The 21194-nt window shown below is 43.7% G+C and overlaps 1 protein-coding gene across 1 annotated transcript; it reads left to right on the forward strand.

The window, feature by feature from the left end:
- Positions 1 to 7593: 7593 nt before the first annotated feature.
- On the forward strand, positions 7594 to 14339 carry terf2ip (telomeric repeat binding factor 2, interacting protein). The gene is made up of 3 exons (XM_048548001.2): positions 7594 to 8202; positions 9543 to 9682; positions 12398 to 14339. Exons 1-3 carry the CDS (start codon positions 7632 to 7634, stop codon positions 12905 to 12907), a joined length of 1221 nt encoding a protein of 406 aa, XP_048403958.1. The 5' UTR covers positions 7594 to 7631; the 3' UTR covers positions 12908 to 14339.
- The last annotated feature ends 6855 nt before the right edge of the window (positions 14340 to 21194 follow it).

The raw sequence follows: 21194 nt of genomic DNA on the forward strand, positions 1-21194 counted from the left end.
TGGCTGACAAAGGATGTCAGGAAATGTATTTTAGAAAAAGAGACAGCCTATAAAGTGGCCAAGAGCACTGGGAAATCAGAAGATTGGGAAGGCTACAAAAACAAACAGAGGATAACAAAGACAGAAATAAGGAAGGAGAGGATCAAATATGAAGGTAGGCTAGCTAGTAATATTAGAAATGATAGTAAAAGTTTCTTTCAATATATAAGAAACAAACGAGAGGCAAAAGTAGACATGGGGCCACTCCAACTTGATGCTGGAAGGTTAGTGATGGGAGATAAGGAAATAGCGGAAGAACTTAATAAGTACTTTGTGTCAGTCTTCACAGTGGAAGACATGAGTAGTATCCCAACAATTAGGAGAGTCAGGGGGCAGAGTTGAGTATGGTAGGCATTTCAAAAGAGAAAGTGCTAGAAAAGCTAAAAGGTCTAAAAATTGATAAATCTACTGGCCCCGATGGGCGACATCCTAGAGTTCTAAGGGAAGTGGCTGAGGAAATAGCAGAGGCTTTGGTTGTGATCTTTCAAAAGTCACTGGAGTCTGGGAAAGTCCCAGATGATTGGAAAATTGCAGTTGTAATCCCCTTGTTTAAGAAAAGATCAAGGCAAAAGATGGAAAATTATAGGCCTATTAGCCTTACCTCGGTTGTTGGTATAATTCTAGAATCCATTGTTAAGGATGAGATTTCTAAATTCTTGGAAGTGCAGGGTTAGATTAGAACACGTCAGCATGGATTTAGTAAGGGGAGGTCGTGCCTGACAAACCTGTTAGAATTCTTTGAAGAGGTAACAAGTAGGTTAGACCAGGGAAACCCAGTGGATGTTATCTATCTAGGCTTCCAAAAGGCCTTTGATAAGGTGCCTCACGGGAGGCTGCTGAGTAAGTTGAGGGCCCATGGTGTTCAAGGGGAGTTGCTGGCTTGGATTGAGGATTGGCTGTCTGACAAAAGGCAGAGAGTTGGGATAAAAGGCTCTTTTTCGGAATGGCAACTGGTGACGAGTGGTGTCCAGCAGGGTTCAGTGTTGGGGCCGCAGCTGTTCACTTTATATATTAATGATCTGGATGAAGGAACTGGGGGCATTCTGGCAAAGTTGGCTGATAATACAAAGATAGGTGGACAGGCAGGTAGTACTGAGGTGGTAGGGAGGCTGCAGAAAGATTTAGACAGTTTATGAGATTGGTCCAGGAAATGGCTGATGAAATACAACGTGAGCAAATGCGAGGTTTTGCACTTTGGAAAAAAGAATACATGCATGGACTATTTTCTAAACGGTGAGAAAATTCGCAAAGCAGAAGTACAAAGGGATCTGGGAGTGTTAGTCCAGGATTCTCTAAAAGTTAACTTGCAGGTAGAGTCCGCGATTAAGAAAGCGAATGTAATGTTGTCGTTTATCTCAAGAGGGTCGGAATATAAAAGCAGTGATGTGCTTATGAGACTTCAAAAAGCTCTAGTTAGGCCCCATTTAGAATACTGTGTCCAATTTTGGGCCCCACACCTCAGGAAGGACATATTGGTGCTGGAGCACGTCCAGCGGAGATTCACACAGATGATCCCTGGAATGGTAGGTTTAATGTACAATGAACGGCTAAGGATCCTGGGATTGTATTCATTAGAGTTTAGAAGGTTGAGGGGAGATCTGATAGAAACTTACAAGGTAATGTATGGCTTAGAAAGGGTGGACACTGGGAAGTTGTTTCTGTTAGGCAGGGAGACTAGGACCCGTGGGCACATCCTTAGAATTAGAGGGGGTAAATTTAAAACGGAAATAAGGAGACATTTCTTCAGCCAGGGAGTGGTGGGCCTGTGGAATTCATTGCCGCGGAGTGCAGTGGAGGCCGGGATGTTAAATGCCTTCAAAGCAGAGATTGATAAATTGTTGATCTCACAAGGAATCAAGGGCTATGGAGAGAGTGCAGGGAAGTGGAGTTGAAATGCCCATCAGCCATGATTTAAATGGCGGAGTGGACTTGATGGGCCAAATGTCCTTACTTCCACTCCTATGTCTTATGGTCTTATCTTTTTTGTTTGTCTTTTCAAGTAAAATGACCTCTCCTGAGGCATCCTCTTTCTCCAGCACAGTAATTCTCTTCTAAATCAATTAACATTGTTCAAAGGTATTGGTGACACCTCTGATCATGCTCACAGCACCCTGCCTTGCATTGCCTTTCAGTATTTTGCTCCCTTATCCAGAGATACCATGCTCATATTGCTGCTGTCTAGCCTTTCTGTTTAACAGAGACATAATGTCAGGAAGATTGTCATAATTGGTTCTGAAGAGTGGCTGGACTTGAAACATTAACTCTGATTTCTATCCACAGATGCTGCCAGACCTGCTTAGTTTTGCCAGCAATTATTGGTTTTGTTTCAGGTCTTCAGTGTCTGTCGTTCTTTGTTTTACTTTAGGTTGTCATAATTGTCAGCAGGCCTTCACTCGGGAGCTCTTGGCACAGTACTTCAAGAGCAGCCTGTGATACCAGTCCAGGCCCCGTTCAGGATCCTCTCCAAACAAGAAGTAAGGAGCCAAATGTTAGGCAGCACAACACTCATCTTGATACTTTCTGCTCTATCATGGTCTGTTTTCCTCATGAAATGATAAAAAGGCAGGTATTATGGAGGACAAAAGTAGGTGGGACAGCTATGACTACTGGTGGGCATGGGAAGGTGTCATGAGAATGTGAGTAAGCAGCACAGAGGATGTGCACAGCTAGTGGGATCGGATATTGTGGCGGATCAAAGTGAGTGAGAGATGATCATAGAATCCCTGCAGTGCAGATAAAGGCCATTTGGTCCACTGAGTCTGCACCAGCCCTCCAAAGAGCATCCCATCCCCCCAACACCCTCTCACCCTACATTTATCGTGGCTACTCTATCTAGCCTACACATCCCCGGGCACTACAAGTAATTTATCATTACCAATTAAGCTAACCTGCACATCTTTGGACTGTGGGAGGAAACCAGAGCACCCAGATGAAATCCACACACAAAGAGAGTGTGCAAATGCCACACAATCGTCCCAGGCTAGAATCAAACCTGGGTCCCTGCTGCAACACACTAGCGAAAGTAGAAGTGTGTAAGCCCTGGTGGGGTGTGGGTACATTGACACACTTCTTTTCTGTGCAAGTACAGTTTCTTTATGTATGATGTCACTGGAACTTTACATGATTACATAGCGTTTCCGGGATTATGTGCAATTACGTACCTAGATTAGTGCTCCTGCTCAGTTTCTAGCAACATTGGGTTTCAGCAGAGAGAAACATTTGTCTTTTTTCTTACATTGCTGGACACTGCAAGAGATTGTATTAATCCAGGTGCCAAACTCAGGCCAGTCCACGATGGTCTGATGTTGTGGCCTCCATTGTGGTCCCAGGGTAGAAGGCATCCTGCCTGAGACACCATGCTCTAGCAGGACCTCCAAGACCCTGTTCACAAAGTAGGGCATTGATTTCCCTACGTGCCATTTCCAGGCAAATGTCAGCAACTGCGCAGGTTGGCTCCAGTCAGACAGGGCTTGTCGAGGTACACAATGCGTTTTTAAAGATAACGCTGGCACTTTCAAGGAAACAGAGACAGTACAGGCAAACATGTCCCAATAAAGATAAAAGCTATTACCAACAAATCCAGTGAGTCCTAGATACTGTGGGATACACTGAATTGGATGAGGAGAAAAGGGAGGCTTACGCAAAAGCTGAGGGCTTAAAGTAGTAGAAGCCTACAGGAGTATAGAATATTGATGAGGGAACATAAAAAGGAAATTAGAACAGCAAAAAGAATAGCACTTGGTAAGGTTGGACAGAAATTAGATGTGAGAGATATAGGGACTTGGTAGGCAATTATCAGGCAAGTTTGGTAAGACTGGGTGAGAAACTCGCTGGGGCTCTCAGCAAGAAACCACCCAAAAGCTCAACACAACTCACACTTAGCCAAAACCATTATGATTCAGTCCACAGATAATATTTAAGAACTTGCAAAAGTTATAGACTGGCATTGTCTTCCTTAGAGCAGATAAGACTGAGCGGGGGACATGATTGAGATGTGTAAAATTATGAGTGGCTTAGCCAGATAGATATGAAGAAACTTTCCCCTTACTGGAGGGATCGATAACCAAGGGGCAAAGATTTAAGGTGAAGGTTTAGAGGAAATGGAGGCAAACAACTTTTCATGGAGAGGGTAATGGGAGTCTGGAAGTCAATGCCTGTAAAAGTAGAAGAGGCAGAAACCTTCATTAAGTATTATTTAGATGTGCACCTGTAATGCCAAGACATATAAGACTATGGGCCAAGTGCTAGAAAATTGGAATAGTTAGATGGTTCATTTTACTTGGTGTAGCACAAAGGGATTTTTCCCATGATGTAGATGTTAAATGAATGTGGTGTGCAAATCCATAGATCCTTGAAGGCAATAGACAGGTAGATAACCACACTATAGGAAAGCTGTGTCAGCACGAGAGGATGTATAGGGTAGATTCATCAGGATGCTGCCTGGGGCTGGACTGATTCAGTTATGAAGACACATTCAGTTGCCTTGGGGGTTGTTTTCCTTAGATCATGAAAGGCTGAGGGCAATCTGATTGAGGTATATAAAGTTATTAAGCACATACACAGGATAGATAGGGAGAAAGGCCGAAGGGCCTGTTCTGCACTGTATTGTTCTATATTCTAAATGTTTCTCTTTAGTACAGTCATTGACCAGGGGCAAGTCTTACATGGAAAGAGCAGGAGGTTTAGAGGGGATTTGAAGAAATCATTTTTTCACCTAGATATGATTCACCTGGAAGGCTTTTGCTGTGGGTTTATTTCAAAAGCTGGAAGTCAAAAACCAGCGATGAAGAACAGTTTTGCAGTAACGGGTGGGAGTAAAAAGTGAAAAGGAATAAACTACGTATTCTTGGTAAAGTCCAGACAATTCTTAAGTTGTTGAAAACAGCTGGGTCCCTACTTGATTGGCTATCAGATCTGTGCTATCAATTTCACACTGTTTATGCAACCTTAAGTGGTTTCAAATACCTTGCTTTTTCAAGATTGAAACATCAAAAAAACTAGATTGGTTCTTTTAAGAAGGATGTGGAAGCTTTGGAAAGGGTGCAGGGGAGATTTACTAGGATATTGCCTGGTATGGAGGGAAGGTCTTACGAGGAAAGGCTGAGGGACTTGAGGCTGTTTTCATTAGAGAGAAGAAGGTTGACAGGTGACTTAATTAAAACGTATAAAATAATCAGTGGGTTAGATAGGGTGGATAGGGGGAGCCTATTTCCAAGGCTGGTGACGGCGAGCATGAGGGGGCATAGCTTTAAATTGAGGGGTGAAAGATATAGGACAAATGTCAGAGGTGGTTTCTTTACTTAGAGAGTAGTAAGGGAATGGAACACTTTGCGTGCAACGGGAGTAGATTCGCCAACTTTAGGTACATTTAAGTCGTCATTGGATAAGCATATGGATGTACATGGAATAGTGTAGGTTAGATGGGCTTCAGATTGGTATGACAGGTTGGCACAACATCAAGGACCGAAGGGCCTGCACTGTGCTGTAATGATATATGTTCTATGTTTTAAGTCAAGTAGTTCAGACAAATTATGACACACCTCCAGGGTAGGTAGGACTTGAATCCAGGCCTTCTGTTAAAGGGTCTGATATTCTGGTAGAATTGAATTCATAACAATTCACTTGACTAATTCATAGAATGAGGGGTCACCCATGAATAGTTTGACGCTTTATCAAATAGAGTTCAGAAGCATGAAAAAATAATAATGAATTACATAAAATCCTAGGGGGACTTGACAGGCTGGATGGCAAGAGGATGCTTCCTCCTCTGACTGAGGTGTCTGGCCTAGAGAGTAGCGGGTGAAAGGAGGTCTCTGGTGGCAGCAGAATAAACTGACACAGTTCTACCCTAACCTGAGGTCTCCCGGTGAATGAGGTGCAAGTCCCGGGGCTAACTCCCCCAGCCCAGGCTCGCAGTCTGAGCTGAGGGTCCAGATTGAGCAGTAGCATCAACCAAAGGGACAGCAGAGGACCTGACAACCAATGACTGCTGGCAGTATCTGCAGGAGCATCAGATGGGGAACAGGAGATACGGAACCTATGTATCTCCAAGCCCATGGCTCCAGCTTAGATATGGTAGTTGTGATTGTGACAGCGGTGCAAGCACATAACCGAGACCCAAGAGTCCTCTACAAAGACCCCCAGACCCCATTTCAGAGACTCCGGCCAATGTCAAGCAGCAACAGGAGGAACAAGAAGTTGAGCGAGATGAACGCTATTGCAGTGAAATCTTGCATCATATTCCGTGTTTCAAATGGGACTGGAGTGTGGTGACACTTTGCGTACAGCAAGCAAAAAACTGTTTTTCACTGTACTTTTTGTACACACGTAACAACAAATCTAAATCTAAATTCCCCTTTGGGACACATCAGAATGAGGCGGTATAATTCAACAGAAACGGTTCTCCCATTTAAGGCAGAGATTTGATATTTTAAATAAAAACGAAAGAACTGCGGATGCTGTAAATCAGGAACAATAACAAAGTTGCTGGAAAAGCTCAGCAGGTCTGGCAGCATCTGTGGATGAGAAAACCGAGTTAACATTTCAGGTCCGGTGACCCTTCCTCATTTGATATTTTAAGTCGTGGGGGTTCTGTGCCTACGGAACTCTCTTCCTCAGGGATGAGTGGAGACCGGGTTCTTGAAAATGTAAAGGCTTAGGGAGATATATAGATAACACAATGTGGAGCTGGAGGAACACAGCAGGGCAGGCAGCATCAGAGTAGCCGGAAAGTTGACATTAAGGGTCGGGACCCTTGTCTGCCAGTGCCATTTGAAAGATGGAATATAATGCAAGATTTCACTGCCATAGCGTTCATTTCACGCATCTTCTTGTTCCTCCAGTTGCTGCTTGACATTGGCCGGAGTCTCTAAAATGGGGTCTAGAGACCCAAAACGTCAACTTTCCTGCTCCACCGATGCCGCTTGGCCTGCTGTGTTCCTCCAGCTCCACAATGTTATGCTATCGGCAGTTTCTACTACCTCTTAAGGAGGTATATTCTTGATTTCTGCACTGTGGAGAGATGGGTGGCACAATGGTTAGCACTGCTGCCGCACAGCTGCAGGGACCTGGGTTCAATTCCACCCTTGGGCAACTGTTTGTGTGGACTTTGCACATTCTCCCTGTCTGCGTGGGTTTCCTCCCGCAGTCCAAAAATGTGCAGGTTAGGTGGATTGGCCATGCTAAATGAGTGTCCAGGAACGTTTAGCTTAGGTGGGTTGGACATGGGGAAATGCGGAAGTAGGGGAATGAATGAGGGTGGGCTACTCTTCAGAGAGTGGTATGGCAGTGTGGACTTGTTGGGCCAAATGGCGTTTCCACACTGCAGGGATTCTATGAATTAAACCGTATATGGGATAAGAGACAACGTGGACTGGAAACAGCCACGAAACGTGTTGAAGGGAAGGCAACCTGACGGGCCGAACGGGCTGCTCCCGCCACCTAGTGGTAAACGCGGGTAGGAACGTCGCCCCCTGTCCAATGAAAAGGCGGCTTCCTTACACAGTCCAATCAGTAACCACCTTTCCGGTTGCCGTGGGGCGTTTGTCCAATAAGACGACGCTTCCCGTTTCCGCTGTCAAAGCCTGTTCCTAATGGCCGGCAGCGGAGACCATGCCGGCGCGACTCTGTCGCACTCTCGGACTCTCTTCCTCGACGACTGTGGCGTCCCGCTGCGGTTCTACATGCCGCCGGGGACCACCAAGGCCTTGCTGGCGCCGATGATCATCCACGGCGGCGGGGTAGTGTGCCGCGTTCAGGAGCCGGGCGCCATCCTCTTGACTGAGGGGCCGATGCCGAAAGGCTACGTCAGCACCCGCTACGTGCTGGACAGCGTGGAGCAGGACAAGCAGCTGGCGCTGGAAGAGTACGCCGCGGAGAAGGCCTCCCCGGAGGCGGTGACAGCACAAGGCCGCGGCAGGTTGACGTACTGCGAGGAGGAAGACGCCGCCATCTTGTTGTACGTGCGCTCTCATGGCCACATGACCGTCACCGGAAATGCCCTCTGGATGGAGATGGAGGGAAAGAATGTGACCTCGCATTCCTGGCAGTCCATGAAGAGCCGCTACCTGGGCTGCCTCCGCGGCTGGGAGCAGCTCGACAGCTCCAAGGGGAAGCAGCCGGCGACCAGCGCTCGGACAGCTCCAGAGGCCGCCGAGGCAGGAGGTGAGGCCTCTCCGGCGGCTGTTAGGCGGCAAGCGCCCTACTGCGCCTGCGGAAGACCGTCAGTTCGTGTCGCTCATGTGCGGGGTGGTCAGTCAGCCCCTTCGCGTGCGCACGTCCGTCCTTTCTGACCACCGGCTCCCCAAAAAATTGAGCTGCGTTGGGGTTAGGCAATTCAACCCTTTGAGATAATGGGAACTGCAGATGCTGGAGATTCCAAGATAACACATTTTACAACCCTTTTAAGAGGCTGGGTTTTCTACCCTAACCCATTTTCCTGCATGGACACCATAACTGATTTTTTTTTGAGTAATGAGGCCAGGGAGCGCTGGACATCAATGATAACTTGCATATCTATGGTATTCTCCATAATTAAGTTAAGTGGATTGGTCATGCTAAATTGCCCTGTAGCCCCCAGGAACGTGCAGGCCAGGGGGTTAGCCATGGTAAGTGCAGAGTTATGGGAATAAGGCAGGGGACTAGGGCTGGGTGGGATGCTCTTTTGAAGGGTTAGTGCAGGCTCAAGGGGCCAAATAGCCTCTTTCTGCACTGTAGAGACTGAGTTTAAGGTATATCAGACTTGAAGTTCTAACTTTCTTTCTTCACAGATGCTGCCAGATCTGCTCAATTTCTCCAGCATTTTCTGTGTTAGTCTCAGTGACATGATTAGTGTTGGTGCACCCCTTACTGTTTTTTTCATGTTTTCGGATCAGTGCCTCTGCTAAATATGTTCTAATGGAGGAACTAAGAAGTAAGAGCCGGAGTAGACAATTCAGTCCCTTGAGGCTGCTCCACCACTTCATATGATCATGGTTAATCTCATCTTGGCCTTGGCTGCACTTTCTTGTTTACTGCCCATAACCCTTCAACCCATTTGGTACTTGAATCTGCCACAGCCATCTGAGTGAAGGAGAAGAATTAATTGAGTGTTGTGCAGACGAGTCACCTCCTGTAAGAGTCGCTTCTCCTCTTTAGCCTGAAAACTGGAAACCGGAAATGGAAGTCATTTTATAAAATATAGGGTGAATTCTCTGATTTCCAGTCTGAACTGGTTTATTCAATTCGTGACCAGAGATAATGGGAACTGCAGATGCTGGAGAATCTGAAGCTGGATGAACACAGCAGGCCAAGCAGCACCTTAGCACAAAAGCTGACGCTTCGGGTCTAGACCCTTCATCTTTTTTAAACAAGACTTCCTGATGAAGGGTCTAGGCCGAAACGTCAGCTTTTGTGCACCTAAGGTGCTGCTTGGCCTGCTGTGTTCATCCAGCTTCACACTTTGTTATCTTGGTTCATTAAATTGCTGCTTTTCAAAATGACAGGAAGCCTTTCATATCCAACAGGTAAAAGGAATCTTGACAATCTCCAGCAGACTGAGTTGAAGTCAAATGGAAAAGCAACCACCTCATTTGAACGACAGTCTGATACAAATCGAGATGAGGAATGCTTCAACATATTTCATATCGCTATCCGTGAATTTGAGGTAGGCAGTCTGATAATTGTTTTTTTAAAAGACAGCGTATGCTGGAAATCTGAAATAAAAACAGTGCTGGAGAAGCTCAACAGGTCTGGCAGCATCTTGGTCGAGAAAAACAGTTCATTTTTGAGTTCGGTGACCCTTTCGGTTTGAACTTGGAACATTAACCATTTTCCCCCTCAAATGCTTACCAGCCTGCTGAGTTCCTCCAGCATGTTGTTTATGGTGATTCTGGATTCTTTTTCCAAGGTAGGTTTTATCTATTTTTACAATCTGCTTGAAATTCCTGATGATTATAGCAGTCTTGCCATACCTGATTTCTCATTCCCAAGACAGCACTAACTTTGAGTCAAGAAGAGCAAGCAGACGATAATCTCCTTGATTATTGCAATGCTTCTCCCAACAGGTTTGGTATCAAGTATGTGTAGATAGTTGGGTGAAAAACTATGCATCTGCAGTGGAGCTTCCCTGTCACCCTCCACAGACTTGCTATTCAGCAACTTGGTAAGCAAGGAAAATAGCCCATGTTTTGCTTGTTCCTAAAGCAGAATAGAATCCAACTTGGTCAATTACTGATCTATCAGTCTACTCTCAAGAAACTGCAAAGTGCATCAGACAATACTATTAAGCAGGACCTCAATACCAGTAAAACTACTACTCAGCCTTGGACATTATTTCTGTTTTACTGAAGGTGGAGGGCCATGAGATGGAGTATGACTCCTGTTATCATGAAATATAAACAGCATGCAAGAGTACTCTAAACAATATTTTGACAAATTACTTTCAAAGCAGATTTTCACTTGTATGATAGTTATTATTTATCTGTAATGCATAAATTTTTAAAATTATGTGCTATTACTGTGATACTTTATTGCTGTTTTGTTGTGGCTGGGTCGTAGTCATTTTTAAGAACTTTTTTTTTGTTTGTTCATAGATACTACTGGCAAGACCAGCTTTTAGTAGAACATAGCACAGCACAGGAACGGGCCCATTGGCCCACGATGTTGTGCTGAACATGATGCCAAATTAATTAATCCCTTCAACCTGCCCATGGTCTGTATCCCTCCATTCCTTGTTTATTCATTTGCTTATCTAAAATCCCTTTAAATGCCCCATCACATTTGCCTCCACCATTACCCTGGCAGCATGTTCCAGGCACCTTCGACTCTGTGTAAAAACTTGCCCAGCCCATCTCCTTTAAATTTTCCCTTCTACCTTAAATGCGTGCCCTCTAGTATTAGACGTTTCAACACTGGGAAATGATTTCGACTGTCAACTCTGTGCCTCTCATAATTTTATAAACTTTTATCAGATCTCCCTCTTGCCCCACTTGCTCGAGAGAGCAATGTTAGAGTAAAATAGGGTCACATTGGAAATAAGCTCCTAAAGATCTGCCATGGTGTTTTTTTTACACTTTGTGTCCATAATTCAGCAAGATCATGCGATGCTATTAGAGCAGCTATCATTCACATGTTCACTGATTGCATTGTATGCTGAGGTCGCTTTGGTGGTTTGATACAAGTGCATTAGTCCACGGCTTTGACAACAATAGAAAGTAAAAGGGAAAAGGAGTGTTTCTGCTGACTTTGCCATAATTATATGATTCCGAAGTAGTGCAATGAATGTCTAGTTCCTAGGATGGTGGAATCTTCCTGTGAAGAGGGATTGACCAAACTGGGCCTGTACACTCTAGAGTTTCAAAAAATGAGAAATGATCTAATTGAAACCCAAAGAATATCTAAAGGATAGATTATTGTACATGAAGTGGGATGTTTCCCTTGGTTTGGAAGTCTAGAACCAGGGGACATGATTAACCAATAAGGGGATGTCATTTAGGACCAAAGTGAGAAGAATTTTGGTTTTGTTTTTAAACTCCAGTGGTGATGAATCTTTGGACTTCTGTAGCCCATATGTCTATGGAAGCTCAGCCTTTGAGTATGCCTCAAATAGCGGTAGTAGCTTTTCCTTATCAAGGGCTAAGGGAAAATGTGTAAAAGAGTTTGAATGTCTTTGAAGTATTCACATGTGCTGGAATAGGCTCACTGGGCTGAATGGCCTACTCCTGCTCCTAGGTTCCTTTATCACAAAAATAATTAAGGCCTCTTTTTTTAAACCTGTATCCACTTGCATCCCCAATAAACTTGTCATATTAATTGTGCAATCTTGCTATGTATAATAGTGAGTTGAGAAACCAGCTGAGCTATTTTTGCTGATGTTAAATCAAGGAATGTTATTGACCATACCATGTACTCATTTGATTACGGAGATTTTTATGACCACTACAGGAACTGGATGAAACTTTGAGTAGCTGGACCCTCAACAACTTCTGGTTTTTAAGGTGATCACCTGAAACTTGCTGATTTGTTATCTAAGTTATAACCATAACTTAAAATCTATAATTGATGCTGCAATGAAAAGGCATCGTAAGTTACTTAAACTTGACCCAATTGCCAATGTGCACTGCTCCTTCGCAAGTACTATAAGGCTTCAAGTAATGTTATAACTGTACCCATTAACTGAATAATTAGCATTGCATCATATTCCTGGGCTTAATAGATGATGAGGAACTGAGGAAACAAATTACCCATTCAGGAGGGCCTTGAAATGGAATGGACCAGAGCTGAAGGTTCTGGTATGTTCCACGAACAAGCTGTTTAAACCACATTTTCGATTTGCTAACTCCAAACCACTGATTTGAAATGGTTTTGACCCTCGTTCTAGGTTGACGATGACACTCCTGAACTGATGGTAGAGATGGGTACTGAAATGGAGATGGAGAAAGTCCCTCAAAAGCAGGCGATTGAGAATGACAACCCCCCACAAGTCAGCCCTGCTGAACATCATCATCCTAGGCGGAAAGGAACTTTGGCAGAGTTCATCATGGAGCATAAGCAGCCAGAAATAGACTCTCAGACACCAGTTGATGAGTTGTTTTCCTCGCCTACGGCGTCCCAGGATGAGGTGGAATGTGCCATTCGAGCTATCACCACATTGATGCAAACCCATCAGCTTGACCTCTGTGCAGCCACACAGTTGTTACTGAAGAACAATGGAGAGCTGACAGCAGCCATGCACTATATGGAGACTGGTCACCGGCCAGATGGTTATCCTATCTGGACCCATCAAGACGACCTTGACCTGGGGAATGTTGATGGACAAGTGCGGGAGAGGCTAATCCAGAAATTTGGCTCTGAGAATTTAGCCAAACGCATTGCCTTTCGTAACATTTAGCAGTAGAGAGGCATTAAGATGTGTGAACATCGATGGTCTTGTTTGAACAGTGAAATTGAGATGTGAACTTGCTCCTTTTTGAAGGTTTTGGATTGGATGGAAATTTCTACTAGTTGCAGGGGTTCGAAAGCTTGGACAGCAAAGTTTTTAACTTTTTTTTTGAAATGAGTTTTAAAAAAAAAACTAACCCTAGCTCAGGGTCTATCTGCACTAGACTTGTAAATCGTAAATTTTGTAAAATCCTTGTAAATTTTATTATTGCTCTATAAAACTGAGATCCACGTGTGGTAGCAGCAGCTTGAGGAAGTAGAAACCATGTATCTCCCCACTAGTTGAAAAGTTCAGAGCTTCCCAGTTGTTGTACACCTTTTAGAGGGAGCATTGTTTACTACCTGTTGTAGATGATCTTGGGCATTTCCCTTTCCCATAAATGGTGATTTAATGTGGCTGAGGTTTAAAACCTTTCACTTATTAAAGAAATTTCGACTGGACATTCCGCCTGAGCTGTTTATGACTGAATGTGCAATTCGATGTGCAACTGAATCTTTTACACCCTGCAAGTTAGTATCAATTTTGTACTCTGGTTTGGCCAATGGGAGTTGACTGTCCAACTTAACTACCCCCTAATAACTGGCAGAAACTTGCATCTCATCTGCTGCTCATAATTGTAAAAACCAGGTTCACAATTGAAATTCCCTCCTGGATTAGGGAGAGAGAGAACGTATGGCAGAAGTTTCAGGAAAGGATTGTGTTACAAAGGACCAAGACTGGTTACGACAAAGATAATGTTTTGAACGGAAATCTTCCTTTTTTATTAAATTTTGGGAGTGGTCAGACCACAAGGAAACATTTTACGGTTTTCACGGACAATATTTAAGTGATGGTGATCTAGTTTCGGAACATTACTTTTGAGGATTGATCATGAGGAATTAAAATCTAAATTCCTGTGTAAACTCACCTGGTTTAGAACAGGCTGTATGCTCCTGTGAACTCCGAACGAAGATATGTTTAGGTGGAAGCTAAGACATAGTTTATTGTTACGGATTGCTCCCCCCTGACAGGAGGTTCAGGAACAACATTCCCTCTAATTGCTTCCTCTGCTGCGCGGACTTCCAAGCTCCATCTGTACCTTGTGGAACCTGTGGCTGCCTGGCTTAGAGGGAATGGTGCCTGAGAGTCCCTGTATCACCTTAATATGTTTTTTGCATGTGATTGCAGTGTGTAACACCCTCCATACTACATCACCAATGACGCCCCCCCTATTGATATGTACTGAAGGACAATTAACACCCACTTGCCACCTCATGACATTGTAATGGCTTGTTAATGCTTGGTCCCTTGTGCCCTTACTGCTGTTTTGAGATAACTGATGCTGAATAACTTAGAAGTCAGCAATTGAAATCAATAATTGATTATTAAAATGATATCACAAGTCTTTGAAAAGCAAGTCACTGACCTGTCTGATTGGAGACATGGATTAAGATGTTTTGAATGGATGGATGCAGTAAGTAATCAGTGGAAGCTATATAAGTGGTGCAAAGTTCAACGTGGGTGCATATCGTGGATCGGGTTATTGTTTAACAACGTGGAGTTTTGTGAATTTTCTAAGAAATGTTCTGGCCAGGCCTTCACATTCAGACAGAGCGCTTTAACCAACTCAATTTTTACTGAACATTTCCAAGAGCTGGGACAGAAAGGGGGTGAATACATGTATGTTGGGGTAACAGCCAGTGGTGCTGAAATGACCTGTTTTGAGCATTGTCATTTCATTGAGGTAACCTTCTTGAAAATCAAATTCTGCTATTCCCAGAGTTGTTTGGAAAGTAAATGATTTTCTCAGAATTTGCCAAATTCTCCAGTTTACCTGATCTTCTCCAGCAACTTTGTTTCTGTTGTTGTCTCTGGTTTATCTGTTGTTTAGACCGGATTAATAGAAAGTACAGGTCAGGATTCTGGATTTTTAACAAAAGTTAGAATTTATTACAGAAAAATAGATTCTTCCCGCAGGTAAGCAACTGTGAACTATCACTGTAACTCCGCTAGTTGAAACTCTAACCACCTTCTAAAGCTTCCTCTGCATGTATGTGCAGACAATCAAGAAACACTTACGAATGGAGGGAAAAGCTGTGAAAGCAGTTCACTGACATGATCCTTGTATTTGTCAAGGCCTGCTGATTGATTTCTCTTCACTCTTTGCTTTCTTACAGGATACACCAAAGAGCTAGTTCACATATTGCAAAATCTTTTTACTGGCTGAAACCTGCAGTTTACAGTGAGTGGTGAAGGAAGATAAACTGACCTTCAGATTTTAGGTATTTTTGTCTGCTCGTGGAAAGAGAAAGATACACCAACTCCCCTTTACTCTGGCCAAAACATGCAAATACACAAGCTATGCAGCTATCTAGAAGCCAATCACATAGTTGTGAACAGGCAGAAGGCCTTTGTCATCCAGAAATACGACTGGCATCCTAGTATAATCATCCACTCCATGGCTTATTACTACATGGATCTGTTGGTGCTGCATCATATTTTGTGTACACCTGGTGCCAGCTCTGTTAGCTTTCCCCATACTGCTTGAACAAGCAACAATGTAAATGTCGCTTGCAATAAGTTTTGGTAAGTTGATTTGGAAAAAATGCAGCAATCTGTTTCATGATTCTTGGTTGTTTTTTTTAAAACAGTCCTCCAATTTCACTCCACAAGCAAAAATACAGAAAAGTGAAATATTAGCAAGGACCAGTAGAGGACAGAATTCTCCTTTTGACAGGTGGCTGTGGAAGAGCTGGAACAAGAGATTGCAACAACAGAGCAAGTGAGGAGATTTGATATGAAGCTGAATGTGCTTTGTTGTGCATATTGAATGGGTTTGAGTACCATCGTGCTCATGGCCCATTGCTAAATGTATATGCTGCAATAGTATGTGTCATGTGAATCACAGAATAACACTGCTGGCTGCTTCAATCAATTCCACATATCAATGACCAAATCTGTACATTTCAGTATTAAACTATAAAATACATGATCTACAAGATGCAATTTTTTTAAAATTCGTTCAATGGGTTTGATGAACCAGCATCTCGTCTTTTTTTTTTTCGCCCACTCCTAGTTACACTCCGAAGTGGTGGGGAGCTGCCTCTTTGAACAGCTGCAGTCCATTTGGTGTAAGTACATCCACAGTGCTGTTCCAGGAGTTTGATCGAGACTAAAGGAATGATTATCTATTTCTAAGTCAGGGTGATAAGTGCTGAGAGTGGAACTTGCAAATGCAAGTATTCCCACATATCTTGTCCTTCTAATTGGTAGTGGTTGTGGATTTTAAAAGTACTGTCTTAAGAGTCTTGGTGAATTTCAGAAGTGTACCTTGTAGATGGTACCAACTGCTGCTACTAAGCAGTAGTGGTGGAGAGGATGAATGTGGCTGAATCCAATCAATTGATCTTTTGGTATTCAGCTTCTCAAGTGTTGGTGGAGCTGCACACATCCAGGCAAGTGAGGAGTAATCTATCATGCCCCTGACTTGTGCCTTGTAGACAGGCTTTGGAGAACTAGGTGGTGAGTTACTTGCCGGCGGGGTCGTAGCCTCTGAGCTGTTCTTGTCACTACACTGTTTATGTGGCCAGTCCAGTTTCTAGACAATGGTAATCCCCAGGATGTTGATAGTGGAGGATTCAGTAATAATTTTATTGAATTTAAAGGTGATCATTTGATTCTGTGTTGTGGAAGATAGTACTTATGTGGAATCACTGTTTACTTGCGTTTATCAACCCATTCTTGAGTTAATACACAACATACCCATGAGCAGTTTCTGCATCTAGTACCAATTAGGGCCTCAAAGAAACTTGGGGGTGGGGGTAAAAAAGACTTATTCTATCTATAACTGAGATAACACTGTGAAGCTGGATGAAGCAGGCCAAACAGCATCAGAAGAGCAGGAAAGTTTGACGTTTCAGGTCGAGACCCTTCTTCTGCATCGGCAGTTCCTACTATCTCATATCTATAACTTTTTTTCTTCGCTGAAATTATGACCTTGATATATCAACCTTCCAATAGGTATGAATCATGGCGAGGTTGAGAGAGTTATGGGTTCTGCTCTCCATCTAAAATTCAATGCTGTGTGGACTTTGCAGGGGTTGGGGAAACTTTCTGAAAAAAAAGGAAGATGGGGTGTGCTCACTCCTGAAGGTAAGGTACTATTGCAGCATTTTCTGGAGGCTAGATTAGTCTCTTCATCTCATTATCCAACATTAACCTCTTGAGGAAGCTTTTGCCACTTGAATTCTGACACGACCACCCCTGCCCACTTATGGGGCCCCTCCTTATCTCCAATTGCAAAAGCATACATGAAGGATCCTCGGCTATAAACTGCCCTGATGTACGTGCTCACGTGCCAATCGCCCTGGTGTTTTGGATAGGAAATGGAACTTAAAATTGATAGCGAGTTTTGAGGAGATTTGTAGCTCAGGTTGAGTTTCTGGATGTGAGTTTGCTCGCTGAGCTGGAAGGTTAGTTTACAGACGTTTCGTCACCATTCTAGGTAATAACACCAGCGCTTCACCAGAGGCTCACTGATGATATGTCCCGCTTTCTATTTATCTGTTTAGGTTTCCTTGTGTTGCTGATGTCGTTTCCTGCATTAAAACTTAAAATTGATAATGGGGTTTTTTTTTCTGTGCCCTGCTGCTTCACTAGGTTTTTTTTTCACTGTATCCTCATAAGTATTAGAACTTATACCTTTTTGAAGTTCAAAAAGAGCATTTGTTTTGTTAAAACTTGCCATTATAGCTCCAAACAGTTACTGAGCTGTTGAGGGTATTTTCTACATAATTACCGCCTCCTGAGGCCGAGGAAATTGCCTCCAACGTAAAGAAGCCAACAGGCTGCACTATGGACTAAACAGCTATGATTTTTGTACTAATCCACGGATTGCTTAATACAAGCACTTCAGTCCTGGAAAACCAAAAACTCAAAATAAAGGGTCTACAATAATGAGTATTGCAAGTTTCTAGTAGTTGGCAAAAGAAGTGATAGAAAGATAGTGATTCATTTTATGTAAGCCGTGGCATGTGTAAACACTGAAAGTCCAATCCGTTTATTTTTCAGAAGACTCCAGTAGCTATCCTTTGCAAGCATCCATATTGTGGGACTTACATTATGACTTTTCTTTAGTAGTCTGAAGCTCTGAACCATAGTAACGTTGCCCTACCCCACACCACCACCACCACCAACCTCCTGCCAGCACAATTGCAATAAGAGCCGTAAAACTAAGTAAAAGATCTTAGGTTAGGAGTGAGGTCAATAGTTGAATTGCCCTGGCAGAACCCAAACTGAGTGTCAGTGAGTAAGTTATTGCTGAGCTAGTGCTGCTTTGTAGCATTTTTGATGACAACTTTTTTTTTCCTGACGATTGATACTGGATTGGTGGATAATAAATAAATAAATAAATGGCTGACTTGGATTTGTGCTGCATTTAGTGCAAAGGATATACCTGGGCAATTTTTCACATTCTTGGATTGATGCCAGTGTTGTAACAAAGGCCCTTCAGCTCTGTAAGCCTGCGCTGCCAAATTTTGCCCTTCCATACTGAAACTGTCTTCACTGACAGGGTCCATATCCTCTATTCCCTTCCTATCAATGTATTTGTCCAGATGCCTCCTATAATGCTATTGTTTCGGCTTCCACCACCACCTCTAGCAATGCATTCCAGGCATTCACCGCCCTTTGTGTGAAAAACCTGTCTCTCACATCTTTTTTTTTAAATGCCCCCCCCCCCACCCTCACACCTTGAACCTGTGTGCCTTAGTAATTGACCCCTACACCCTGGGAAAAAGCCTCATACTTTCCATTCTATCCATACCATTCACAGTCTGAAAAATAGGTTGTAACCTCAACCTCCTGAGATCCAGTGAAAACATACCCAATCTATCCAACCTTTCTTCATCGCTACAATTCCCCCATGCCAGACAACATCTGGTAAACCTTTTCTATATCCTGTCCAAAGCATCCACATCCTTCTGGTAATGTGGTGACCAGAACTGCACACAATATTCCAAGTGTGGCCTAACTGAAGTTCTACAGAGCTACAATATAACTTGCCTATCCTTATACTCAATGCCCCTTCCAATGAGGGTAAGCATGTCAAAGGCCTTTTTTACTACCTTATCTACTTGCGCTACCACCTTCAGTGACATGTGGACCTGCACACCCAGATCCCGCTGCGTATCAATACTCCCAAGGGTACTGCCATTCGTTGTATAATTTTCACCTGTACTTGACTTTCCAAAATGCATAAACTCACATTTGTCAGGATTAAGTTCCATCTGCCCATGCCTCCAACTGATCTATATCCTGCTGTATCCTCGGACCATTCTCCTCACTATTCACAACTCCACCAATCTTTTGTATCGTCTGCTTACTAGTTAGACCAGCTACACTTTCCACCAAATCATTTGTGTAGAGAATAAATGGCAGTGGTCCCAGCACTGATCCTTGTGGAACACCACTAGTCACCACTCTCCATTCTGAAAAGTATCCTTCTACCGCTCCCCTAACACCTCGTCTAATTGGAACAACTTGGTGAGAGGTGTTGTTAGTTCTGGAGCACAAGATTTCAATACTATTGCTGGGCTGTTGTCAGGACCCATAGCCTTGTGCAGTGCCCAGTGTTTTCAATAGTTTCTCTATCACATGGAGTGGATCAAATTGGCTGAAGACCTGCCATGCTGGGGACCTCTGGAGGAGGCTGAGCAGGATCATTGGCTCAACGTTTCTGGCTGAAGATACTTCTAAATGTTTTAGCCTGATCTCTTGCACTGATGTACTGGGTTTCCTGTTAGATGTTTCGTAAAGCACCACTGTTCGCAGCCACACACCTTAGACCTGATCTGTCGTTTGTGGTATCACCTCCAGCACAAATAACTTCCTGTTTTAGCCATTCCAATGTTTTCTCTTTCCCCAGCCTGGCTGAATGCATGAAGCAATCAGACAAGAACGAGCGGGCCTTCGTGACTATTTTGCATGAATTCAATTTAACCCAGATGAATGATCTTGGCCTATTGTCGATCCACAGCACCACTCTACGACTCATTCCCCATGAGGAGCTATGGGCTGGGCATAGTCTTGCACGACAAGAGAATAGAGACAGACTGAGCAGATTGGCTGATCATTGGCAAATGGAATTCAATCCAGATAAATGTGAGGCAATGCAATTGGAAAGGTTAGACAAGATGTGATGAACAGTAGGACTCTGGAAAGCACCAGGGATTAGAGGGATTTGTTAAGGTATCATGAAAGGTGGATAAACTGATTAAGAAGACATGGGGGGTATTTGCCTTTATTAATCAAGGTATTGAGTTTAAGAGCAGAGAGGATAAACTGGAACTGTGTAAGTGTTGTTTAGGCCATAACAAGAATATTGTGTGCAGTTCTGGGATGTACGTTAAGGGATATGAAAACATTGGAGAGGGTACTGAGAAGATTTACCAGGATTTTGCTGTGGACTGGACAGTTGTAATTATGAAGAGAGATTGGGCAGATTTTTTTTAGAGCAGTGGTGATTGAGAGGAGTGTGATTAAGATGTATAAAATTATGACAGGCATAGACAGGGTAGATGGGAACGAGCTTTCCCCTTAATGAAGGGATCAATGACCAGGGGCATAGATTGAAGGTAAGGGCCAGAAGGTTTAAAGGCGATGTGAGGAAACTGGCCCAAAATGTTGACTTAACTGCTCCTCGGATGCTGTCTGACCTGCTGTACTTATCCAGCCTCACATCTATTGACTGGCTTCCAGTATCTGCCATCCTTACTGTCTGCAAGTCACTGAAAACCAACACTGCAAACCCTCTTCTAAGGATGCCCATTTTGATGAAGTTTCTGCCCTGTCTCTGAAAAGAGCTCAGTGAGTCTTTGTCCCACTGCAACCCCTCCCCCCTGCCCCCAGTTGTCTGCTCTGCCCCGAAGCCCTTCAACCACATTCTGAAGCCTTGAAAGCTTACAGCCAAATGGCCTTAACATTGACTTCACCAGCTTCAAAATCCCTCCACCCCCAGCCTTATCCTATGTCCAGCCGTCCCCCTCCTGACCTGACCTAACCTGTCCATGAGCCTACTCACCTATCCACTTCACCCTTCTGTCCCATGGACATTTCACCCCCAACTGTATCCAGCCATCACCATCTCTTCTACCCTTACCCCAGCCCCATACCTCTCCCTCTGTTTAATTTCTAGGCTCCCCTCCCCCTCCCCAGTCCTGACAAAGGGTTTTGGCCTGAAACGTTGACTCACCTGCTC

Source organism: Stegostoma tigrinum, chromosome 11 (assembly GCF_030684315.1).
Source record: "Stegostoma tigrinum isolate sSteTig4 chromosome 11, sSteTig4.hap1, whole genome shotgun sequence".
Lineage (NCBI taxonomy): Eukaryota > Metazoa > Chordata > Chondrichthyes > Orectolobiformes > Stegostomatidae > Stegostoma > Stegostoma tigrinum.

What these genes read in the sequence shown, in the direction of transcription:
- terf2ip (XM_048548001.2), top strand. Translation starts at nt 7,632, where the DNA reads ATGGCCGGCAGCGGAGACCATGCCGGCGCGACTCTGTCGCACTCTCGG. An exon ending in AGAGGCCGCCGAGGCAGGAG is followed by an intron (nt 8,203 to 9,542) that starts GTGAGGCCTCTC and finishes CATATCCAACAG; the next exon opens with GTAAAAGGAATCTTGACAAT. An exon ending in TCGCTATCCGTGAATTTGAG is followed by an intron (nt 9,683 to 12,397) that starts GTAGGCAGTCTG and finishes CCCTCGTTCTAG; the next exon opens with GTTGACGATGACACTCCTGA.